The 20,792-nt window shown below is 42.9% G+C and overlaps 1 protein-coding gene across 4 annotated transcripts in view; it reads left to right on the forward strand.

The window, feature by feature from the left end:
• PDSS2 (decaprenyl diphosphate synthase subunit 2) overlaps positions 1 to 20,792 on the forward strand; it is a 233,851-nt gene that overhangs the window by 156,601 nt on the left and 56,458 nt on the right. For all 4 annotated transcript variants that reach the window (XR_009549625.1, XM_060190688.1, XM_060190687.1 and 1 more), the window contains exons 5-6: positions 13,989 to 14,162; positions 15,143 to 15,274. Coding sequence is in view for 3 of the 4 variants with exons in the window: in XM_060190688.1 (XP_060046671.1) it covers positions 13,989 to 14,162; positions 15,143 to 15,274 (306 nt within the window). In the remaining variant the exon portion in view is untranslated. The remainder of the gene's footprint in view (positions 1 to 13,988; positions 14,163 to 15,142; positions 15,275 to 20,792) is intronic.

A 20,792-nucleotide genomic window follows, 5' to 3' on the forward strand; every position in this document is an offset into this window, starting at 1 on the left:
AGGTCTTTCTCTCAGCCCCAAGAATCTTCCGTTAGCATATGCGAGACACACCCAAATCAGTAAATAGACTACCTCATTGGTTTCTTTGTTGGGCAAAATCAAATCTCAAGCCCGAAAACTAGACTCTCCAATATGACATTGAAGTGATGAGAATAAAAGAATGAACTTGCTCCTGGTGCTAGCAGGGAAAGGAAGAAAACTATTTCATCAAGTGTGATGTGAATTCTAGGATTTTCGTTTTGTTTTGTAGGCTTTTGACTGCTAAAGAAGTTATCATTTATTTCTAATTTCCTGAGAGTTTATATTAGGAGTTAATGTTAGATTTTGAGTGTGTGTGTGTGTATGTGTGTGTGGCTTTATTTTGATTTTTTTTTTCTTTTTTTTTCTTTTTAAAAAATATTTGTTTTCCCTTCTATTGCCCTTGTTTTATTGCTGTAGTTATTATTGTTGTTGTTATTGATGTCGTTGTTGTTGGATAGGACAGAGAGAAATGGAGAGAGGAGGGGAAGACAGAGAGCGGAGAGAAAGACAGACACCTGCAGACCTATTTCACCGCCTGTGAAGCGATGCCCCTGCAGGTGGGGATCCTTTTGCCGGTCCTTGCGCTTTGCGCCACTTGCACTTAACCCGCTGCGCTACCATCTGACTCCCTTTTTCTTTTTTTTACCAGAGAATTTCTCAACTCTGAATTATGGTGGTGCCAGTACTTGAACCCAGGCCCTCTGAACCTCAAGATGAAAGTCTGTTGTATAAACAACTTAAGCCACTGTGCTATCTCCCCAGGGCCCCTTCAGCTTTTTGAGAGGGTCATAGTTGTCGTTTCTTACTCTTTTTCTCCTGGGACTTTGTACCTGTATGATTCCACTGCGTCCAGCAGACAGACTTTCTCCCCTTCTTTCTTCTTCTGGTGCTGGTAAATTTCAGAGAGGAGAGACACCATAGTGCTGCTCTGCTCTCCACTGCTTATAGTTTCCTAAGTGCTCAAACCCAGTCCTCACACATGACAAAGTACGTGCTCGAGCAGGTGAACTGCCAGTCTCTCTTCTTCCTCCCCCTTCCTCTTCTTGTTTTTTGTTTGTTTTTTGTCTTTAAGTCTGTCAAGGGGTCAGAGACACAGCTCAGTATCAGAATGCAAGCTGACACCAAAGAGAGTAAGAGGGGATAAATCAAGGTTTTCAAGTGTTATGCCAGCCTTGCATTCTTGGAATAAACTGCAGTTTAATCTAAATTGTCAGGGATTGACAATCTAAAATTCTGTTAATGTTTGTAGTTTTTCATAAGGGACACTGGTCTGGTTGTTTTTGGTTCATTATATTATTATTATTATTTCATTTTTAAAGGTTTGATAGAATTCATTAGCAAAGCCTTCCCATTTGTGGGAATTCGTGTTTTAAACTACAAATTGAATTGTTCTAGAGAAAGCCAGTTGTTTAGTTTACGTATGTCTTCTGTAATGACCAGTAATGGTTTGTGTCCTGCACAGAAGCTGTATTTCATCTAAGTCTTCCCATCTTGTTTTAGGGTTAGTTGGCTGCTACCCAGTTAGCAAATGTTGTCTAGGACCTGCGACGTGCTAGAAGCCGTCCGAGATAACTCGGGCCGGAGTTGTATCAGATAGAGATGGAGTTGAATCGTGATGAGACCAAGGGGCCATGTTGAGGGGAATGATAATGTCAGTGGGGTAAATGAATAGAAGGGCAGAGCTTAAACGTTTGTGTTGGAGAATTTGAATTTAAAATAGTCCGCACAAAGAAGTCAGCATAGAATCTTAGACACTGAGGCAATCTTTGCTTAAAATCATTGTAGACACTGTGCGTGGGGTTAATTGGAAGTCAAAGAAATTAGAAGCAGAGAGACCAGCTGGAAGGGTGTTGAAATAACACAGGTGTGAAGCAACAGACAAGACTGTTGGCAGTGGAAGCAAATGGAGCCCGGGAGTTCAGCAGGTACCCTATCTCCCAGCTTGTTACGTGACTGACAGCTCCATCTCCTATTTTCTTACTCTCTTCACCGAGCATCGGCTAGGCAACACACACTTTCTTTGAACCTGTCCTTTGCCTATCGCCGTCTTACATTTTGGTAATAAACACCTTCTTACTAGCAGGTGTTCATGGAGTGATCACACTGCACCAAATGTCTTACGTGGAGTAGACAGCAGTTAGGAGGCAGGAATGTCACGCCCTCTTTGTCTGCAGGGTGCAGCGTGTCTACTCTCCCACTAGTAGCTCCAAGCTAGAATCGTGAGCTCAGGTCGGCCATTCCTAAATTCCTGATCCACAGAGATGGTGAAACCTAGAGAATGGTTGCTACTGTTTTTAGCCACCAAGTTTGGGGGTGGTCTGGTATGTGGCAGCAGATGCTAATCTTCATATCCATGTCTTTTGCCAAGTAACTGTACTGCCCCGCCGCTGTGGCACAGTGGATTTAAACGCTTCTTCACTCGGGGCCCAGTCATTTGACTTCATCTCACCAGTAGGAAGCTCCCTTGTGGCTGCCCTCACTGTGGGGAAAGCATTCCCGGGCTAAATTGATGGCCCAGGAGGAATGAGACAGCCGGCACAGCACACCTAGCCACCTGGCCACCCAGGGACATGCAGTGGGAAACTGAGCCGCCTAGAATCCCAAGTGGGCCGCAAATACATGAGCAGTAACAAATGGCTGTGGGTTAGTAACCTGGGAGGTGGTACAATGGATAAAGCCTTCGTCTCGCAAGCATGATGGCCCCCCGTGACGGCCCTCCCAGCGTCAAGCCCCAGCTTCAGCATGTGCCAGATCGATGGTGTGTGTGTGTGTGTGTGTGTGTGTGTGTGTGTGTGTACACACGATTCTCATTCTCTCTCTCTTTCTGTGTGTATATGTGTGTGATCTTTGAGGGCTCACCACTCCAGGTCAACTGTTTTTTTTCTCAGATAGAAAGACATAAACTGGGGGGGAGGGAGGGACAGGTGGAGGTGCACCTGGTTGAGTGCGCATGTTACAGTGCGAATGGATCCGAGTTCAAGCCCCTAGTCCCCATCTGCAAGGGGAAAGCTTTGCAAGTGGTGAAGCAGGACTGCAGGTGTCTCTCTGTCTCTCTTCCCCTCTACCTACCTCCCCCTTCCTCTCAATTTCTCGCTATCTCTATCCAATAAATAAATTTAAATATATTTATTTATTAATGAGAAACATAGGAGGAGAGAGAAAGAGCCAGAGAGCCAGACATCACTCTGGTACATGTGTTGCTGGGGATTGAACTTGGGACCTCATGCTTGAGAGTCCGATGCTTTATCCACTGTGCCACCTCCTGGACCACAATAAATTAAAATAATTAAAAAGAAAAAAGACATAAACTGGGAAGGGGAGATAGCATAATAGTTATGCAAAAAGGCTTTCATGCCTGAGGCTCCAAAGTCCCAGGTCCAATCCTCAGTACCTCTGTTAGTCAGATCTAAGCAGTGCTCTGGTAAAAACAAACAAAAAGAAGACAGACTTAGACAGAAAGACACCACAGCACTGAAGCATCCCTCAGTGTAGTAAAGACTGGGTGCAAACCTGGGTAATAACATGACAAAACAACACACTACTAAAGTGGGCTACTTTGTCAGCCATCAATCAATGATTTAAAAAAAATATTTGTGGTTTTCTGTTCACTATTCCCTTAATGTCTCTCTATCGCCACCTACCCTCTTGATTTCTGTCTGTCTCTACCCAATGAATAAAGATAATTAAAAAAAATTAGGGACCAGGTGGTAGTATACCTGGTTGAGCACACATGTTATAATGCATAAGGACCCAGGTTCAAGCCCGTGGTCCCCACCTCCAGGGGGAACGCTTCACAAGCAGTGAAGCAGGGCTACAGGTGTCTGTCTCCCTCTCTATATCTGCCTTCCTCTCAACTTCCGACTGTCTGTATCCAGTCAGTACATTAAAAAGGATATAAGTAGAAAGATTTGTTTTCCTTTCTTTGACATTAAAAATACCCAAGTAGATAACCATGGAGATACCATCTTAAAAATGAAACCTATTTGAAGAGGTTTTGAAAGTGAAATATTGAGTGTTGTATAAAAGCATTAAGGTAGTCTGGGGTATATTTCATCACAGCCTTTCCCTCACATAGCACCCCAGGCATGTATTAACGAGCTAATAAACCATGCCACGTCGTGTTTTATTGTGTACTGGGCATCTGTTCAAGCTTAGATCACTCACACATCCACGTCTTTGAAGATGGTAGTAGTGTGGGCGATAATAAGTAACTGATTTGACTAACATCCCTTTTTCATAAAGTAGACACACTCTTAAATCACCCCTTGCAAATAAAAATGTTGAATTTATACAGATTTAAAAGCTATTGAGTACAGCTTAGCATTTTATTGTGAAATGTATCAAGCACGCACAAGTATATATGACAGATATATACAGTTTAAGGAATACTAAAATAAAAAACCTAGGTAACCATCACATTTAAGAAAAGGTGTGTGTGTGTGTGTGTGTGTGTGTACAAGCCACAGATATTTTTAATACAATTTTTTAAGGTTTTTTTTTTATATTATCTTCCCTTTTGTCTCCCTTGTTTTGTTTTGTTTTTATTGTTGTTGTTATTTATGTCATCACTGTTAGATAGGACAGAGAGAAATGGAGAGAGGAGGGGAAGACAGAGAGGGAGAGAGAAAGACAGACACCTGCAGACCTGCTTCACCACTTGTGAAGCGACTTCCCTACAGGTGGGGAGCCGGGGGCTCGAATAGGGGTCCTTATGCCGGTCTCTGCGCTTCGCACCACATGCGCTTAACCCGCTGTGCTGCCGCCCGACTCCCACCACAAGTGTTTTTATGTGAAGGAAAACTCAGGGGCTGAGGATATGGGTCAGTGGGAGAGCATATTCCATGGCACATATAAGTCCTGGGTTTGATCTCCAGCACCACACACACAAAGACAACAAACATTGTGAACTAAACATATTAGAAATCAAATATAGGAGCATTAGATTAGATATGCAAACATGGTGAAGTGAAGGTTGTTGATGGTGAAAAGGCAAAAAACAAAAAGCAATATTGGTGACTACAAAAGCTTGTCGTTATGATGGCCTTCTTGACTAAGTAGGCCCTGGTGTTTAGAGTATGTCTGGTCAGTGAACGCTTGTATTCGATCAGTTGGATTATACACCAGTTAGAAGTTCTCTAGGTCGCTGGCTGGCTGCTCTTGTGGCCTGGCATGTGGAAAGGCAGCTCGTTTTACTGAGAGATGAAGCACCACTGTTCAACATGTACGTTGTTTAATGAAATTCCCTTGTGATCACAAGACAAAAACAGACACTCAGAAAATGAAGCTCGGGAGTCTGGGGGTAGCGCAGCGGGTAAAGTGCAGGTGGCGTAAAGCACAGGGACCGACGTAAGGATCAAGATTCGATCCCCCGGCTCCCCACCTGCAGGGGAGTCGCTTCACAAGCAGAGAAGCAGGTCTGCAGGTGTCTGTCTTTCTCTCTCCTCTATGTCTTCCCCTCCTCTCTCTATTTCTCTCTGTCATATCTAACGATGACGACATCAACAACAACAACTATAACAATAAAAACTACATGTGCAACAAAAGGGAATAAATAAATATTTGAAAATAAAAGTCAGAAAGAAAACAACAAGGGCAACAAAAGGGAACAAATAAATAATTTTTTTTTAAAAAAAAGAGAAAATGAAGCTCAAGTCTTCAATAACCTGCTGTCTACATGCCAGTGAGTTTCAAATGTATCTGCATCCCAGGATACCCCTGAACTTTAAAGCTAAATATCTAGCAGTTAACCCCAGTATTTCCACTTGGCGGTGTCACAGGCACCCTGGATGCAGCATGTGTGAGCCCAGATAAATCGTCTTAGCCTCCAAGCTCACTCCCTTGCCCTCTCTCTCCACAGAGAGTGCCCCGTGTCCATGGTCTCGAGTCAGAAACTGAGGAGGCATTTTGTGTATCGCCATCAGGGTTGTCACTGGGACTCAGGACCTGCGTGACAGACTCGCCGTTTCCAATGTTTGTTTGTTGGTTCGTTTGTTCATTCTTGCTTGGTTTTCCCCTTTTTTGATTTGATAGGACAGAGAGAAACTGAAAGGGAAGGAGGATCTAGAGAGGAAAAATGAAAATGAGAGACAACTGCAGCCCTGCTTTACCATTTATGAAGCCTCCCCCTGCAGGTAGGGAGCCGGGGCTTGAACCCAAGTCCTTGCACATCAGGTAACACGTATGCTCTTGTGGGTGTGCCACCGACCTACCCCTGCGGAGTCATTTTGAACACTTCTGCCCCTCGTCAGGCTTACTGCCTTGGCGACCCTCCTCCATCTCCTGCATCATCATGTTAGCCAGGATCCTAATCGGGAGAAAGCAGTCACGTGTCTGAGTACTCACTTCAGAAATAGAGCGCAGTGGTGTAAAAATAAAATAAAGAAGACCCCGTATTCTTTGACTTTTCCCCATCACCTCCCAAATTATGTGTGAAGGTCTGTGTCTCCCTCCTTTGAATCTCACTGATCTTCTTGCAGAGTATTCTAGAAGTGAGTCTCTGTGCGTTCTCAGGGTTAGGCCATATAAGGCTCTGGGAATGGTCACCCACTTAATGCTCCCTCTCAGAACTCAGTCACCATGTTGAGAGTCCCAGTCATTGGAACAATCTCTGGCTTTTCAAATCTTCCCAGATGAGCCCCAGCAACCATGGGCCAAACATAACCCATCGTTGCTATTCGCTTTCTAAGTTCCTGGCCCTCAGAAGCTGTGGGCATAATTGAGCGGTAGTTGTTTTATGCCACTAAGCTTTGGGATGACTGGCCATGCTAACCAGTATCGAGGTCTTTTGAACACTTGTTTTCTCTTTTGTGTCACCAGAGTTATCACTGCGACTTGGTGCCTGCACAACTTCTGCTTCTGGTATTTTCTGATTTGATAGAGAGTGGCAGAGAGACAGAAAGGCAGAGACAGAAAGAGATTGACAGAGAGACACTTGCAACACTGCTTCCACTCATGTATACTGTCTAACCCCCCCCACGTCAACATGGGAATTTTCCAGGGACCGCGTTCAACCTGTAACAGACGTTAAGTGTGGTGCCTCGTTCATGCATTTATACAAAGACTGTCTCCTGCCTCTTCCCACATGCCTGCGCACTGCGCACTAGAGCACTAGAAGCTCCTCAGTCCTTCCGCATGAATTTTGTCGTCATGCAATCATCATGTCTTTCTTGAGCTGCTCTGATAGCCTCCTCCTTCACCTGCCTGTGTTCTTCATCTTTTCTCCAAACTATCAAGGACCTTCAGATGCTAATCTGAAAGGGCGTGTGCTTTCTGTTCTTTTCTTTTCCTTTTATTATTTTTTTTTCCCCAATCAGATACAGAGAGAGAGAGAAAGGAAGAAAGGAAGAAAGGAAAAAAGGAAGAAAGGAAGAAAGAAAGAAAGAAAGAAAGAAAGAAAGAAAGAAAGAAAGAAAGAAAGAAAGAAAGAAAGGGACAGATGTCACAGCACTGGAGCTTTCTCTGGTGTTAGCGCTCCTCCTCTGTGGTGCCAGGGTTGGAACATAATAAGAAAGCACACGCCTTTCCCAGTGAGCCAGTTCTGTGCGCGCATCTACCCCGACTTGATACCCTGTCCCTCTCAAGATAAAGACTAAAGTCCAGAAAGTGACCCAACACCTGCGTGCTCAAACCCCAGTCTACACCTCCTGCAGCCTCAGTGTCGTTCTCACCCTCACCGCCTACAGCCCCCGTCGTTTCTTCTGTTTCCTCAGATAGACCATTCCCTGTACGACGTGAAGTCCCTGCAGCCTAAAGCACACTTCACCTTCTCTGCTACATACACCTCATTCATGCTTCCTGTGTTCACTGTCATTTATTTATTTATTTATAAAATAAAAATATCGACAAGATCATAGGATAAGAGGAGTATAATCCCACCGCCAGGACTCCGTATCCCATCCCCTCCCCTGATAGCTTTCCTATTCTTTATCCCTTTGGAGTATGGACCCAGGGTCATTATGGGGTACAGAAGGTGGGAGGTCTGGCTTCTGTAATTGCTTGTCCCCTAGACGTGGGTGTTGATGATTCCTTCCAGACCCCCAGCCTGTTTGTCTCTCTTTCCCTAGTGGGGCAGGGTTCTGGGGAGGTGGGGTCCCAGGACACATGGGTGAGGTTGTCTGCCCAGGGAAGTCAGATTGGCATCACAGTAGAATTACTTCTTAAGGACAACTGTGTCTCCCGTCCCCCCCCCCCACCCCCAAAGCTCTAGTCTCAGCCAGGTCCTTTCATTGCCTGCTGCCGTGAAACTATTCATTTCCCCCACTGGAACTCTCTCAGTCTGTAGTCATCTGTTTATTTATTTGTGTGATTATCTGTTTATCTGGCTCCCTGTTAGAGTATAAGAATTCTGAGTACAAGGACTTACTGACTCCGCTCAGCGGCATAACCCCTACAACAGTTCCGTGTACACAGAAGAGACTCAGTAAATTTTTAATAAGTGATTAAATGGGGAAAATAAAAATGACTAATTGGTGAAGTGACTTCCCTTATGAAAATGAGGAACAACTTTTATTGGTTTGTTTTTTTTTTTTGGGGGGGGTGGTGTTTGTTTGTTCTGTTTTTACCAGAGCACTACTCAGCTCTGGTTTGTGGTGGTGTGGGAAATTGAAGGGGGGACTTCAGTGCCTCAGGCATGAAAGTCTTTTGAACAGGGGACTTCAGAGCCTAAGGCATGAAAGCCTTTTTGTATAACCATTATGCTCTCTCCCCACCCTTATCTGTTAAATATCTATGAAAGTAAAATAACATTTCTACAAGATGACAAATAGTCTCAAACTTGACTGTGCACATCAAAAGTACCTTTGTATAAAACATCCTGGTGTTTTGTAAGAAACTTCTGAAGCCAGGTGGTGGTCCAGCACCTGGTTAAGTGCACACACTGCAGTGCACAAGGACCCAGGTTCAAGCCCCTGGTCCCCACCTGCAGGAAAGCTTCACGAGTGGTGAGGCAGGGCTGCAAGTGTCTCTCTGTCTCTCTTCCTCTCAGTTTCTCCCTTACCCCTTTCAATTTCTCTCTGCCTCTATCCAATAATTAATTTAAAAAGAAGAAACTTCTCAAGATAGGCCAGGCGGTGGCACAGACATAATACTCAAGGACCCAGGTTCAAACTCCTGGTCTCCATTTGTAGAGGGAAAACTTCAAAAGTGGTGAAGCAGTGCTTCCGGTATCTCACTTTCTGTCTCTCTCTATCTCCTCCCTCCCTTTCAATTTATGTTTCAAATCAACAAATCCTATATGTGTATATATGTATGAACTTCTCACTGACCGGCACTTCTAGTCAGTGACGTCACCTGTGCTTGTCAACCTCCAGGATATCCCCGTGAGTCCCACCTGCTGTACCTTGTGCTTTCTCGTCCTACACTGGACTGAGTCGGCCTCTGTCACCAGGAGTATCGAGTGGAAGTGGCTATATGCTACTTCTAAGACAGGGTCAGATGGTGAGGCTTCCTTCTGGGGTGTACTCTGTACACGCTACAGTATTCTCTCTCCCTCGGTTAGCCACCTGCCCTGGGGAAGAGCAACCACCACACCCTGTGAGCAGCCCTGTGGAGTGGCCCGTGTTTTACGGAACCAGGACGCAATGCCAGAAGCCACTTGAGTGTGTGCAGAGGCAGCTGTCCGTTCTTCTCACAAGACTGTAGCCACAGTTAACAGTCTGACTGCAGCCTCAGCCAGAACCAGCTGGCTAAGCAGTCTTGGGTTCCTGCCCCTCAGAAACTATGAATAATAAATGTTTTGTTGTTATTGTTTGAAGAGGCTAAACTTTGTAGCAGTTTGTTCTGTAGCCACAGATAACTAGCACACTGTTCTAAGGAAAATTTAAACTGTTTTAATATTTGTGAATGTTGACATGTGTAGTCTTCATGTGATGTAAACATTTTTCATCTTTAGTTGAAATAAGTGCATTTGTTGGAATGTTTCCAACTGCAAAAATTGGAAAAATCTAGTTAAATATATATGTAAAGGGAAAGATTGTATTCTTTTTTATTATTATTTATAAAATGGAAACACTGACAAAACCATAGGATAAAAGGGGTACAACTCCACACAATTCCCACCACCAGCTCTCTGTATCCCACCCCCTCCCCTGATAGCTTTCCTGTTCTTTATCCCTCTGGGAGTATGGACCCAGGATCATTGTGGGATGCAGAAGGTGGAAGGTCTGGCTTCTGTAATTGCTTCCCTGCTGAACATGGACGTTGACAGGTCGATCCATACTCCCAGCCTGCCTCTCTCTTTCCCTAGTAGAGCGGGGTTCTGGGGAAGTGGAGCTCAGGACACATTGGTGGGGTTGTCTGTCCAGGGAAGTCTGGTTGGCATCATTCTAGCATCTTGGACCTGTTGGCTGAAAAGAGAGTTAACATAAAAGGCCAAATTATTGACTAATCATGAACCTAAAGGCTGGAATAGTAGATGAAGACGAAGAGTTGGGGGTCTCCGTTTTGTAGGTAGCTAGTAGGCATATTTTAGTTATATTACAAAGAGCCTGCAGCTATACTAGTTTTTTTTTTTTCCCCTGAGCCTAAAATCTGAAATGCAGGTGGATCCAAGTTATTGTCTGTCTAGGGAGGTGATGTTGTGGCTGAAAAAAGGACCAGAAAGCTGGATCAGGGAAGAGAGTAGCTTCCCAATGTGGAAAAGGTGTATAAATATTGCTGACTGTAAACCCCATTGATTTGATGTGATCTGGGGCCCATATTCAGCCTGTGTGCCCTCTGCATCCCTGTAGATCTGAGCTCACATTCTGTGGTCATGAGTAGGAACATTCCAGTATCGACCCATCTTCCTCAGGTGTAGCATAGAGTATGTTGTCCAGCCTCTCTAAGAGATTTTATTCTAAGTGAACACTCAGGACACCTTGGGCTGTGGTCTCTTCCACTCTCCTTCTCTCTGCCTCTATCTAAAATGATAATAATAATGAGTAAATAAAATACGTTCTCAGAGTTCTAAAATTAAATGCATTTCATACCTAGTGTTTTACCAAGTACACCTTGCATTTATGCAGCATTTCTCTGCTATGTACCTTATGAAATATTGTGCAGTGCTGTGTTATGTATTTGCAACTCTTGCCTTAAGTAGAATCCACTCTTAGTTTAAAGGCTTCTTATATTGGACTAATAATTTGATCTGCCCGATGAACTGAAGATTCCTTTCAGTATAGAGAGTAGGGCTAAATCTTCATTGACCTTTTAATGATCCTTGTTTAAGTTTTCTCCTTATTTTTTATTTCAGCCTCAAAGTGTCAGGCAAGGTTAGATGAGGTAGACACAAGAAGTAAAGTAGATTCATTAGTCTTTCTGGAGGGGTTTTATTTACGTTGAGGTTTTAAGAGTCACCATAAAATTAATATTGTTTCATATATTTTCATCATTCTTATCCTGAGAGTTTTATGGCGGGAGCAGAGCTGTCAAATAGGAAAGCCACTCCCTGTGCCTGTTGTTCCTTGAACAGAGGTAACTTGAAATGTGACTAGTGGTGTTCTGTAAATATACAATGTTGAGTTTGAAATTTTAGTTTTAACATGTTTAGTAGTTAATTAATAATTTCGTGTTGATTATAAGTTGGTGTGATATTTTGGATAGACGGGGACAGATAACATGGTATAAAGATGAATTTCACTTCTTTCTTTCTTTCTTTCTTTCTTTCTTTCTTTCTTTCTTTCTTTCTTTCTTTTTTTTGCCACCAGACGTATCACTAGGGCTTGGTGCCTACACAACACCACCATCGTTCCCAGCAACCCTTTTTATGTACTTTAATTTAATTATTATGGGAGAGGCATAGAAAAAAACGGGTAAGAGGGGATCGGGCGGTGGCACAGCGGGTTAAGCGCATGTGGCGCCAAGCGCAGGGACCGGCGTAAGGATCCTGGTTCGAGCCCCCGGCTCCCCACCTGCAGGGGAGTCGCTTCACAGGCGGTGAAGCAGGTCTGCAGGTGTCTGTCTTTCTCTCCCCCTCTCTGCCTTCCCCTCCCCTGTCCATTTCTCTCTGTCCTATCCAACAACAGTAACATCAGTAATAACTACAACAATGAAACAAGGGCAACAAAAGGGAATAAATAAATATTTTTAAAAAAGAAAGAAAGAAAAACAGATAAGAGAGGAAAGGGGGACACAGAGAGAGAGAAAGAGACCTGTGAGGCCTGGTGGTGGTGGTGCACTTGGTTGAGCACACATTACAGTGTGCAAGGACCCAGGTTCGAGCCCCCGGTCCCCACCTATAGGGGGAAAGCTTTGCAAGTGGTGAAGCAGGCCTGTAGGTGTGTCTCTGTCTCTCTCTTCCTCTCTATCACCCCCTTCCCTCTCGATTTCTGGCTGTCTCTCTCAAATAAATAAATAAAGATGATTTTTAAAATTTCTTTTAAGAGAGAGACCTGCTGCCCTGCTTCACCACTTTTGAAGTCCTGCACACACACACACACACACCGCACATGGGGACCAGGGGCTCAAACTCAGACCTCCAGCATGGTAGGTAATTTGTGTGTTTCACCCATTGCTCCACTGCCCAACCCTAACCAGTTTTTCATTTTCATTTTGATAGAGGCTTAGAGGGTGAAAGACATAGAGGACAAGGAAGCATGCAACTCTTTCTCTGTCATTTCAGGAGCTTCTCCCCTCCAGTGAGGCTCTTTTCACTTTTTTTTTCTACTGTCGCTACTAGATAGTTTTCAATGACTTCTGAGACTCACGTTATATTCTTACTGACCTAGAGGCAGTAGGTGTGTTTATACTTACAGATACTACTGTGATGTTTGTAAGTTGGCCACTGGGCCTTTCATAATTTAAAAAACTGAAGTTCAGTAACCTATCGTCATACCCTACCTTACCACTTTGTTTCCTCCAATGGGAATAAATACTGACAAATAACATACTCTCATCATACTCCCCTATATGGCATATATAGTATTTCTCTCTGTAATATTTCTTTTTTTTAATTTTTTATATTTATTTAATTTATTTATCCCCTTTTGTTGCCCTTGTTTTATTGTTGTAGTTATTATTGTTGTTGTCGTTGTTGGATAGGACAGAGAGAAATGGAGAGAGGAGGGGAAGACAGAGAGGAGGAGAGAAAGATTCTCTGTAATATTTCCATTTTAACTTTTTATAAAAGAATACAGTGACTCTGTTATGCTCTTGACATTTGCACAGAAGGTAAAGACAGAAGGATTACTGTGTCTGGGAACATCTGCTCTTAAATGATGTGTGTACAGCAGGGAGTGTGTGTTTGGAGGTCCAAGTCTTCGTTTTCTCCATGCCTACAGATATATTTAAGGTCCTGGCAGCCATCTGAAAGTTCCCCAGCGCAGAATGAAATCTGCTTCAGCATTTCTTTTCTCTTTCCCCACTGCCCCTAAGAGGCATTTCCCACCCCCTCCCACATCGCTGTAGGTAGGGATGAATTTCAGTACCTTCTGTCTTGCTACACCACTCTGAGTGGTTTTGAAATTGTTAATTCCTAATACTTTTGTTCTGGAAAAAACAAAACCAAACAAAAGCCCAGAAGACAGCTTGACCTGTTAGACTACTGGCTTGAATACCTGAGGACCCCGGGGCCTCAGGTTGAGTCCCCCAGCTCCACCTTGTGCCAGAGCTAAACAGTGCTCTGACCCGTCTCGCTTTCTCTCACATTAAGTCTCGGAAGGAAGGAAGGAAGGAAGGAAGGAAGGAAGGAAGGAAGGAAGGAAGGAAGGAAGGAAGGAAGGGAGGAAGGAAGGAAAAAACCCTGAGGCCAGGCAGTTGCACAACTGGTAGAGTACCTGATTTGTAAGCATGAGGTTCCCTAGTTCAGTCCCCGTCATCACATATGGTAGAATGATGTTCTTGTTCTCTCTCTCTCTCTCTCTCTCTCTTCCCACTCCTCTTTATTAAATAAATATTTTTAAATATTAAGAACTTAAAAATTGCCAAAATAATGAAATTACTGCTAACGCCTTTTTTTACCCCCCCTCTTGGCTTTTGCTGCATTTTTTTAGGAAAATCATATCACAGATGATATTGGAATATCGGCTTGGAAGGAGAAGACGTTTCTCTCCCATGGTGCCTTACTGGCAAAGAGCTGCCAGGCTGCGATGGAATTAGCAAAGCACGGTGCCGAAGTTCAGGAGATGGCATTTCAGTATGGGAAACACATGGCCATGAGTCATAAGGTATTTGCATATCCTCTCTTTTTCCAGTACTTAAATAGCTAAAGTGTAATACTGGAAACCTTTTGCCATTTAATAAGCTGTTTTTATATCTCAAAAAAACGTTTACTGTGTGCCTATCAGTCATAGATGGTGATTGTTACATAAACAGAATGATTGGTAAGCACCATGTAATTTGGATGGAAAGCTATACGGTTTACTTAAACCATATTTGTGATGTTTGTCTTTTCTTACCGTCTGAAAGGATTCTTGAAAAAGCTCTTGAAAATTATTCAACAACATAGAATGTTGTCATTTACAGAATGGAAGAGAATTTATATTTTTGTTACAGTTCTCTTACAGTGCCTTATGTAGGAAAAATTGTGCAAAAGCAAATGACATTTTAAAATAAATGGAATAAAAGTGAAAGCTTTAATTCTAATAACTGATTCTTTTCATCACACATAATAAAATATCAAATATCCTGACATTAGCAGTTATGCTGTTGCCTCTATGTATAAGTAATTTTGAGATCCATATATTTATATGTACATATATATAATCTCAGGTGTTTTTATGTATTTATTAAATCTCAGATTAGCTTATCAGTCAAGTATACCTATAAAATATTTTTCTAAATTCTTACCTTGACCTTAAGTAAAGTAACGGTTGATGCCAAATCAAGAGAGAATATGTTAATCACATTAGCTGTGTTCTTTTGCTTATTAAAATACCTCTAGGACTGGGGAGATAGCATAATGGTTATGCAAAAGGACTTTAGTGTCTGAGGCTCTGGTGTCCCAAATTCAATCCCCTGCATGACAGGCGCCAGAACTGAGTAGTGTCCTGAGGGGTTAGAACCCAGTACACCTCAAACCAGCAGTCAGTCCCTTGAAAGTCTGTTTTCTTGCTGTAGCCTATAGTCGCTAGTGTTTTCTAAACGACTAAAGCATTCTGGTGCGTGTCCCTTTCGCTGATTTAGCTCTTTTAACTACTCCCTCTAGATAAATTCTGATCTCCAGCCTTTTGTTAAAGAGAAGACCAGTGACTCCGTGGCTTTTAGTCTAAATTCAGCTCCAGTAGTCTTACACCAGGAGTTTCTTGGAAGAGATTTGTGGATTAAGCAGATCGGAGAGGTAATATGTAGTGGATTTTAAAACATAGTTCCTATTGCATAATGATCTAGACTGCAGACGTGCCGTATGAGAACATGTTTAGGTAGCAGGTAGAAATCTTACTTTGTAATCTACATTTTAAAGAGGTAAAATGTTATTTAAAACTTAGAGACTGCAGTGCTGTGTGTTCTTAGAATACTACAGCAGAAAAATAGTGCCTGTAGTGAATGCTAATTAACTCAAATGATTTTTTTTTTCCCCTAAAAGCTTTCAAAATTTGGGCTATGGTAATAGCACCACCCTTTAAGTGACGGTAATTTCCCATCTGTAGACTCTAGCACAAGCTGCAGAATTCCAGGAGCTCCGTCTGTCAGCTCATCAAGGCATTTTAAAACAAACTTGGACCCTAAATACTCAGTTCTGAGGCCTTATCAAAGAAAAAGAAGGGGGGAAAAAAATGCCTGGTGAAGTGGGAGGGGTGAAAGGTTTTGGAGCAGAAGGATTTTTGGCAGGGGCCGTGTAGATGATGAGAAGGAATTTAATTGTTTTTCTTTTAATCCAGAAACTCGATGACAAAATATCCTTGTCCTTTTATCTAAAACTTCCACGGTATTTATTTAACTTGTGGTTTTGATTGATTGAGTTGACCTCAGACTGTAGACTGGGGAAACCCTTCACGACTGAGGGTGAGGTACCATTAGAAAGTATAATACTTTGTCTGAGGGTGAGGTACCATTAGAAAGTATAATACTTTGTCTGAGGGTGAGGTACCATTGGAAAGTATAATACTTTGTCTGAGGGTGAGGTACCACTGGAAAGTATAATACTTTGTCTGAGGGTGAGGTACCACTGGAAAGTATAATACTTTGTCTGAGGGTGAGGTACCACTGGAAAGTGTAATACTTTGTCTGAGGGTGAGGTACCACTGGAAAGTGTAATACTTTGTCTGAGGGTGAGGTACCACTGGAAAGTGTAATACTTTGTCTGAGGGTGAGGTACCACTGGAAAGTATATTACTTTGTCTGAGGGTGAGGTACCACTGGAAAGTATAATACTTTGTCTGAGGGTGAGGTACCACTGGAAAGTATAATACTTTGTCTGAGGGTGAGGTACCACTGGAAAGTATAATACTTTGTCTGAGGGTGAGGTACCACTGGAAAGTATAATACTTTGTCTGAGGGTGAGGTACCACTGGAAAGTATAATACTTTGTCTGAGGGTGAGGTACCACTGGAAAGTATAATACTTTGTCTGAGGGTGAGGTACCACTGGAAAGTATAATACTTTGTCTGAGGGTGAGGTACCACTGGAAAGTATAATACTTTGTCTGAGGGTGAGGTACCACTGGAAAGTATAATACTTTGTCTGAGGGTGAGGTACCACTGGAAAGTATAATACTTTGTCTGAGGGTGAGGTACCACTGGAAAGTATAATACTTTGTCTGAGGGTGAGGTACCACTGGAAAGTATAATACTTTGTCTGAGGGTGAGGTACCACTGGAAAGTATAATACTTTGTCTGAGGGTGAGGTACCACTGGAAAGTATAATACTTTGTCTGAGGGTGAGGTACCACTGGAAAGTATAATACTTTGTCTGAGGGTGAGGTACCACTGGAAAGTATAATACTTTGTCTGAGGGTGAGGTACCACTGGAAAGTATAATACTTTGTCTGAGGGTGAGGTACCACTGGAAAGTATAATACTTTGTCTGAGGGTGAGGTACCACTGGAAAGTATAATACTTTGTCTGAGGGTGAGGTACCACTGGAAAGTATAATACTTTTTCTCTCCCAACACGCTGCTCATAGTCTTCTTCTTTTTTATTTTTTTTATTTATAAAATGAAAATATTGACAAAACCATAGGATAAGAGGCAGTACAATTCCCACCACCAGAACTCCGTATCCCACCCCCTCCCTTGAAAGCTTTCTTATTCTTTATCCCTCTGGGATTATGGACCCAGGATCATTATGGGGTGCAGAAGGTGGGAGGTCTGGCTTCTGTAATTGCTTCTCCACTAAACATAGTCTTCTTAAGTGTGAGGTCCTGAGTCAATCCCTGGCTTCAAACATGCCAGAGTGAGGTTCTGATTTCCTCTCTCTCTCTCTCTCCCTTCTCTCTGTCATTAATAAAAATAAATAAATAAATAAATCTTTACCCCCAAAATGAATAAATTCTGAAAACATAGAATACACTATAGTGATGATAGTTAATAATAACTGTATTGTATACTTGTAAAAGAATAGATTTCTTGGGAGTCGGTCGGTAGCACAGTGGGTTAAGTGCACGTGGCACAAAGCACAAGGACTGGTCAGGATCCCAGTTCAAGCCTCCAGCTCCCCACCTGCAGGGGAGTCACTTTACAGGTGGTGAAGCTGGTCTGTAGGTGTCTCTCTGTCTCTCTTCCTCTCTGCTCCCCCTTCTCTCTCAATTTCTCTCTGTGTCTACCCAATAACAAATAAATAAAGTTAAAAAATTTAAAAAACAAAGAATGGATTTCTTTTTTTATTAGGTTGATTGATAAGCAAGAGAGAACCAGAATATCACTCTGGCACATATGATGCCAGGAATCAAACTTGAGACCTCATGCTTGTTAAACAGCCTTCTAGCAAGAGTGTCTTCTCCCAGGCCACAAAAGCGTACCTCTGTAGTGTTCTTACCACAAAGCGTACCTCTCGAGTGTTCTTACCACAGAGGAGGAATGGTAATATGTGAGGTAACAGATGGGTTGCTCATTTGTGAAGTAATAGATGAATTAACTGATTTGTTCATGGTAATTAATTCACAGTGTCTATGTTTATTAAATTATCATATTGGACACCTTAAAATCGCTTTAAGTCTAAGTATATGTAATTTTTTTAATTTAATTATCTTTATTTATTTATTGAATAGAGATAGCCAGAAATCAGAAGTCAAAAGGGAAGGGGGTGATCGAGAAGGAGAGAAACAGAGACACCTGCAACACTGCTTAACCACTCGAAAAGCTCTCCCCCTGCAGGTAGGGCTCAACCAGGACCTTGAACAGTATAACATATGCACTCAACCAGGTGCGCCACTACCCAGCCCCATATGCGCAATCTAAATTTGTGAGCCATACCTCAATGAAACTGGGGAAAGTTAAATGCTAATTAAATAAAGAGAGAAAACTTACAAGAGTAATAGCACAAATAAGTCATTTCAAAAGCAATGTAGTGCTTCCACATTCAGGGAGACAAGATAGTCAGTCCTGGCTGGGTGAACGAATGACTCAGTGGGTAGAGAAACAGAATCTGCCTGCCTGAGGCCTCCAGCCCAATCCCTAGTATCACATGATAGGGCAGTGCACTGACTGTCCTTCCTCTGTGAAATTAATAAATAAATAGTCTTTTTAAATTTTTATTTATTTATTTATTTATTTATTGGATAAAGACAGCCAGAAATCCAGAGGGAAGGGGAGATAGAGAGTGAGAGAGACAGAGACACACCTGCAGTCTTACTTCACCACTCGTGAAGCTTCTTGCCTGCGAGTGAGAACCAGGGTCTCAAACCCAGGACCTTATATACTGTGATGTGTGCACTTAACTAGGTGCACCACCGCCCAGCCCTTATAAAGATTCTTTAAAAGGTAATAAGTAGGGAGTCAGGCGGTAGCGCAGTGGGTTAAGCATAGATGGCACAAAGCGCAAGGACCGGCATAAGGATCCCAGTTCGAGCCCCCGGCTCCCCACCTGCAGGGGAGTGAAGGCAGGTCTGCAGGTGTCTGTCGTTCTCAGCCCCTCTCTGTCTTCCCCTCATCTCTCCATTTCTCTCTGTCCTATCCAACAATGACAACATCAGTAACAACAACAATAATAACTATTTTAACAATAAAATACAACAAGGGCAACAAAAGGGGAAATAAATAAATAAATAAACTCTTAATAAAAGGTAATAAATAAAATTGATGGGGATAAAGAAGAGACATAATACTTCCAAGAAAAGAAAACAACAACAAAAGCCTTTCATACAAAGGATCAAGAGTCACGTTCTCAGTGGTGACACCGAAAGCTTCCAGACAATGAGGCAACACCTTGAACATTTGAAGAGAACATTTTCAACTTGGCATTTTTGTCAGTCATAGTATGAAGTGTGATGTTCAGTGAAGACAACTTAGAATAGATATGCAGATTCTAAAAAAAAAAAACAACAACTTGCCTCTGAAGCATCTTTTTTTTGCAAGTGGATATATATATATATATCCAGACAAAGGATTAAGCAAGAAAGAAAACACCATGTAGTCTGTGAACTAGGGGATCAAACAAATGCATGGGGCAGTGGGAATTTTCAGGACAATACGAAGGGAAGGGAAAAAATGAACATTTATTTATCTTGATGTTGAGGGGATGTGACAGACTAAGTGGGACTCCCCCACCCCCTCGTGAGTTTGTTGCAGTGTCTCTTGAAAGAATTACAAGAGCACAGTTGTGAAGGCATGCAGGTCCCAATCTCACTCTATTAAGTCATGAGCCAGAGATACTATACAGAATTAAGGTTGGAGAGGAAAAAACTTAGGGAATAGGCTCCCCGAAGGCCCTGGAAACTTTCCAGAAGGCTTCCTCATGTGAAAACCTTCCTGTGAAATCTTCTATGTGTCACACTTGTGCCAGCTTCCTGTTGGCCTGCTGGAAACGCCAGGTGTGGTTCCCTTACCCAAACTCCTGCCGCAGTGCGCCATCTTTAGTGCTCAAGTTCCCAAGTTCCCGCTCTCCTTGTGCTTGGGCCCCAATTCCCATGTCCCGTGTGTGTGCAAACTCGGTGTAGCAAAGTATCTGTGCTCTCCCTCGACATTTCCTGACCTCAGCAATTAGAGAGTCAGAGCAAAGGAGAGAAGACGGAGAGAGGAACCAGAGCACCTCTCAGATCTAGCATGAGGTGGTATTGGCGGCTGAACCTGTAGCGTCTAGAGTCTCCGTCATGTGAGTTTTATGTTCTAGCTGGCTGAGCTGTCTCCCCCAGCCCTAGGAAGAATAAACAAACAGCAATAATGCAAACAGTGAAAGTACTAGCTATGAGCCCAGCTGTTCTGATAAGGATTCTGAATCATAGGCAGACTAACCTGTGCACAGTCACGCAGCTAGCGAGGAAAGAACCAGAATCAGCCCCAGCCTGAGTGTGTGTGTGTGTGTGTGTGTGTGTGTGTGTGTGTGTGTGTGTGTGTGTGTTGGGGTGGAGGGGTTAGTATGAGTGAGACTCAGATCTTTTTATTATTTCCTTTTGTTGCCCTTGTTTTATTGTTGTAGTTATTGTTATTGTTATTGATGTCATCGTTGTTGGATAGGACAGAGAGAGATGGAAAGAGGAGGAGAAAAGATAGAGGGGGAGAGAAAGACAGACACCTGCAGACCTGCTTCATCGCCTGTGAAGCGACTCCCCTGCAGGTGGGGAGCTGGGGGCTCGAACTCGGATTCTTACTCTGGTCCTTGCGCTTTGCACCACCTGCGCTTAACCCTCTGCACCACCGCCTGACTCCCAGACTCAGATCTTTTTAAATAGCACGTTAGACCCTGTCTCGCATAAGCAAATCC

This window comes from Erinaceus europaeus, chromosome 4, assembly GCF_950295315.1.
Source record: "Erinaceus europaeus chromosome 4, mEriEur2.1, whole genome shotgun sequence".
NCBI classification, from domain to species: Eukaryota; Metazoa; Chordata; class Mammalia; order Eulipotyphla; family Erinaceidae; genus Erinaceus; species Erinaceus europaeus.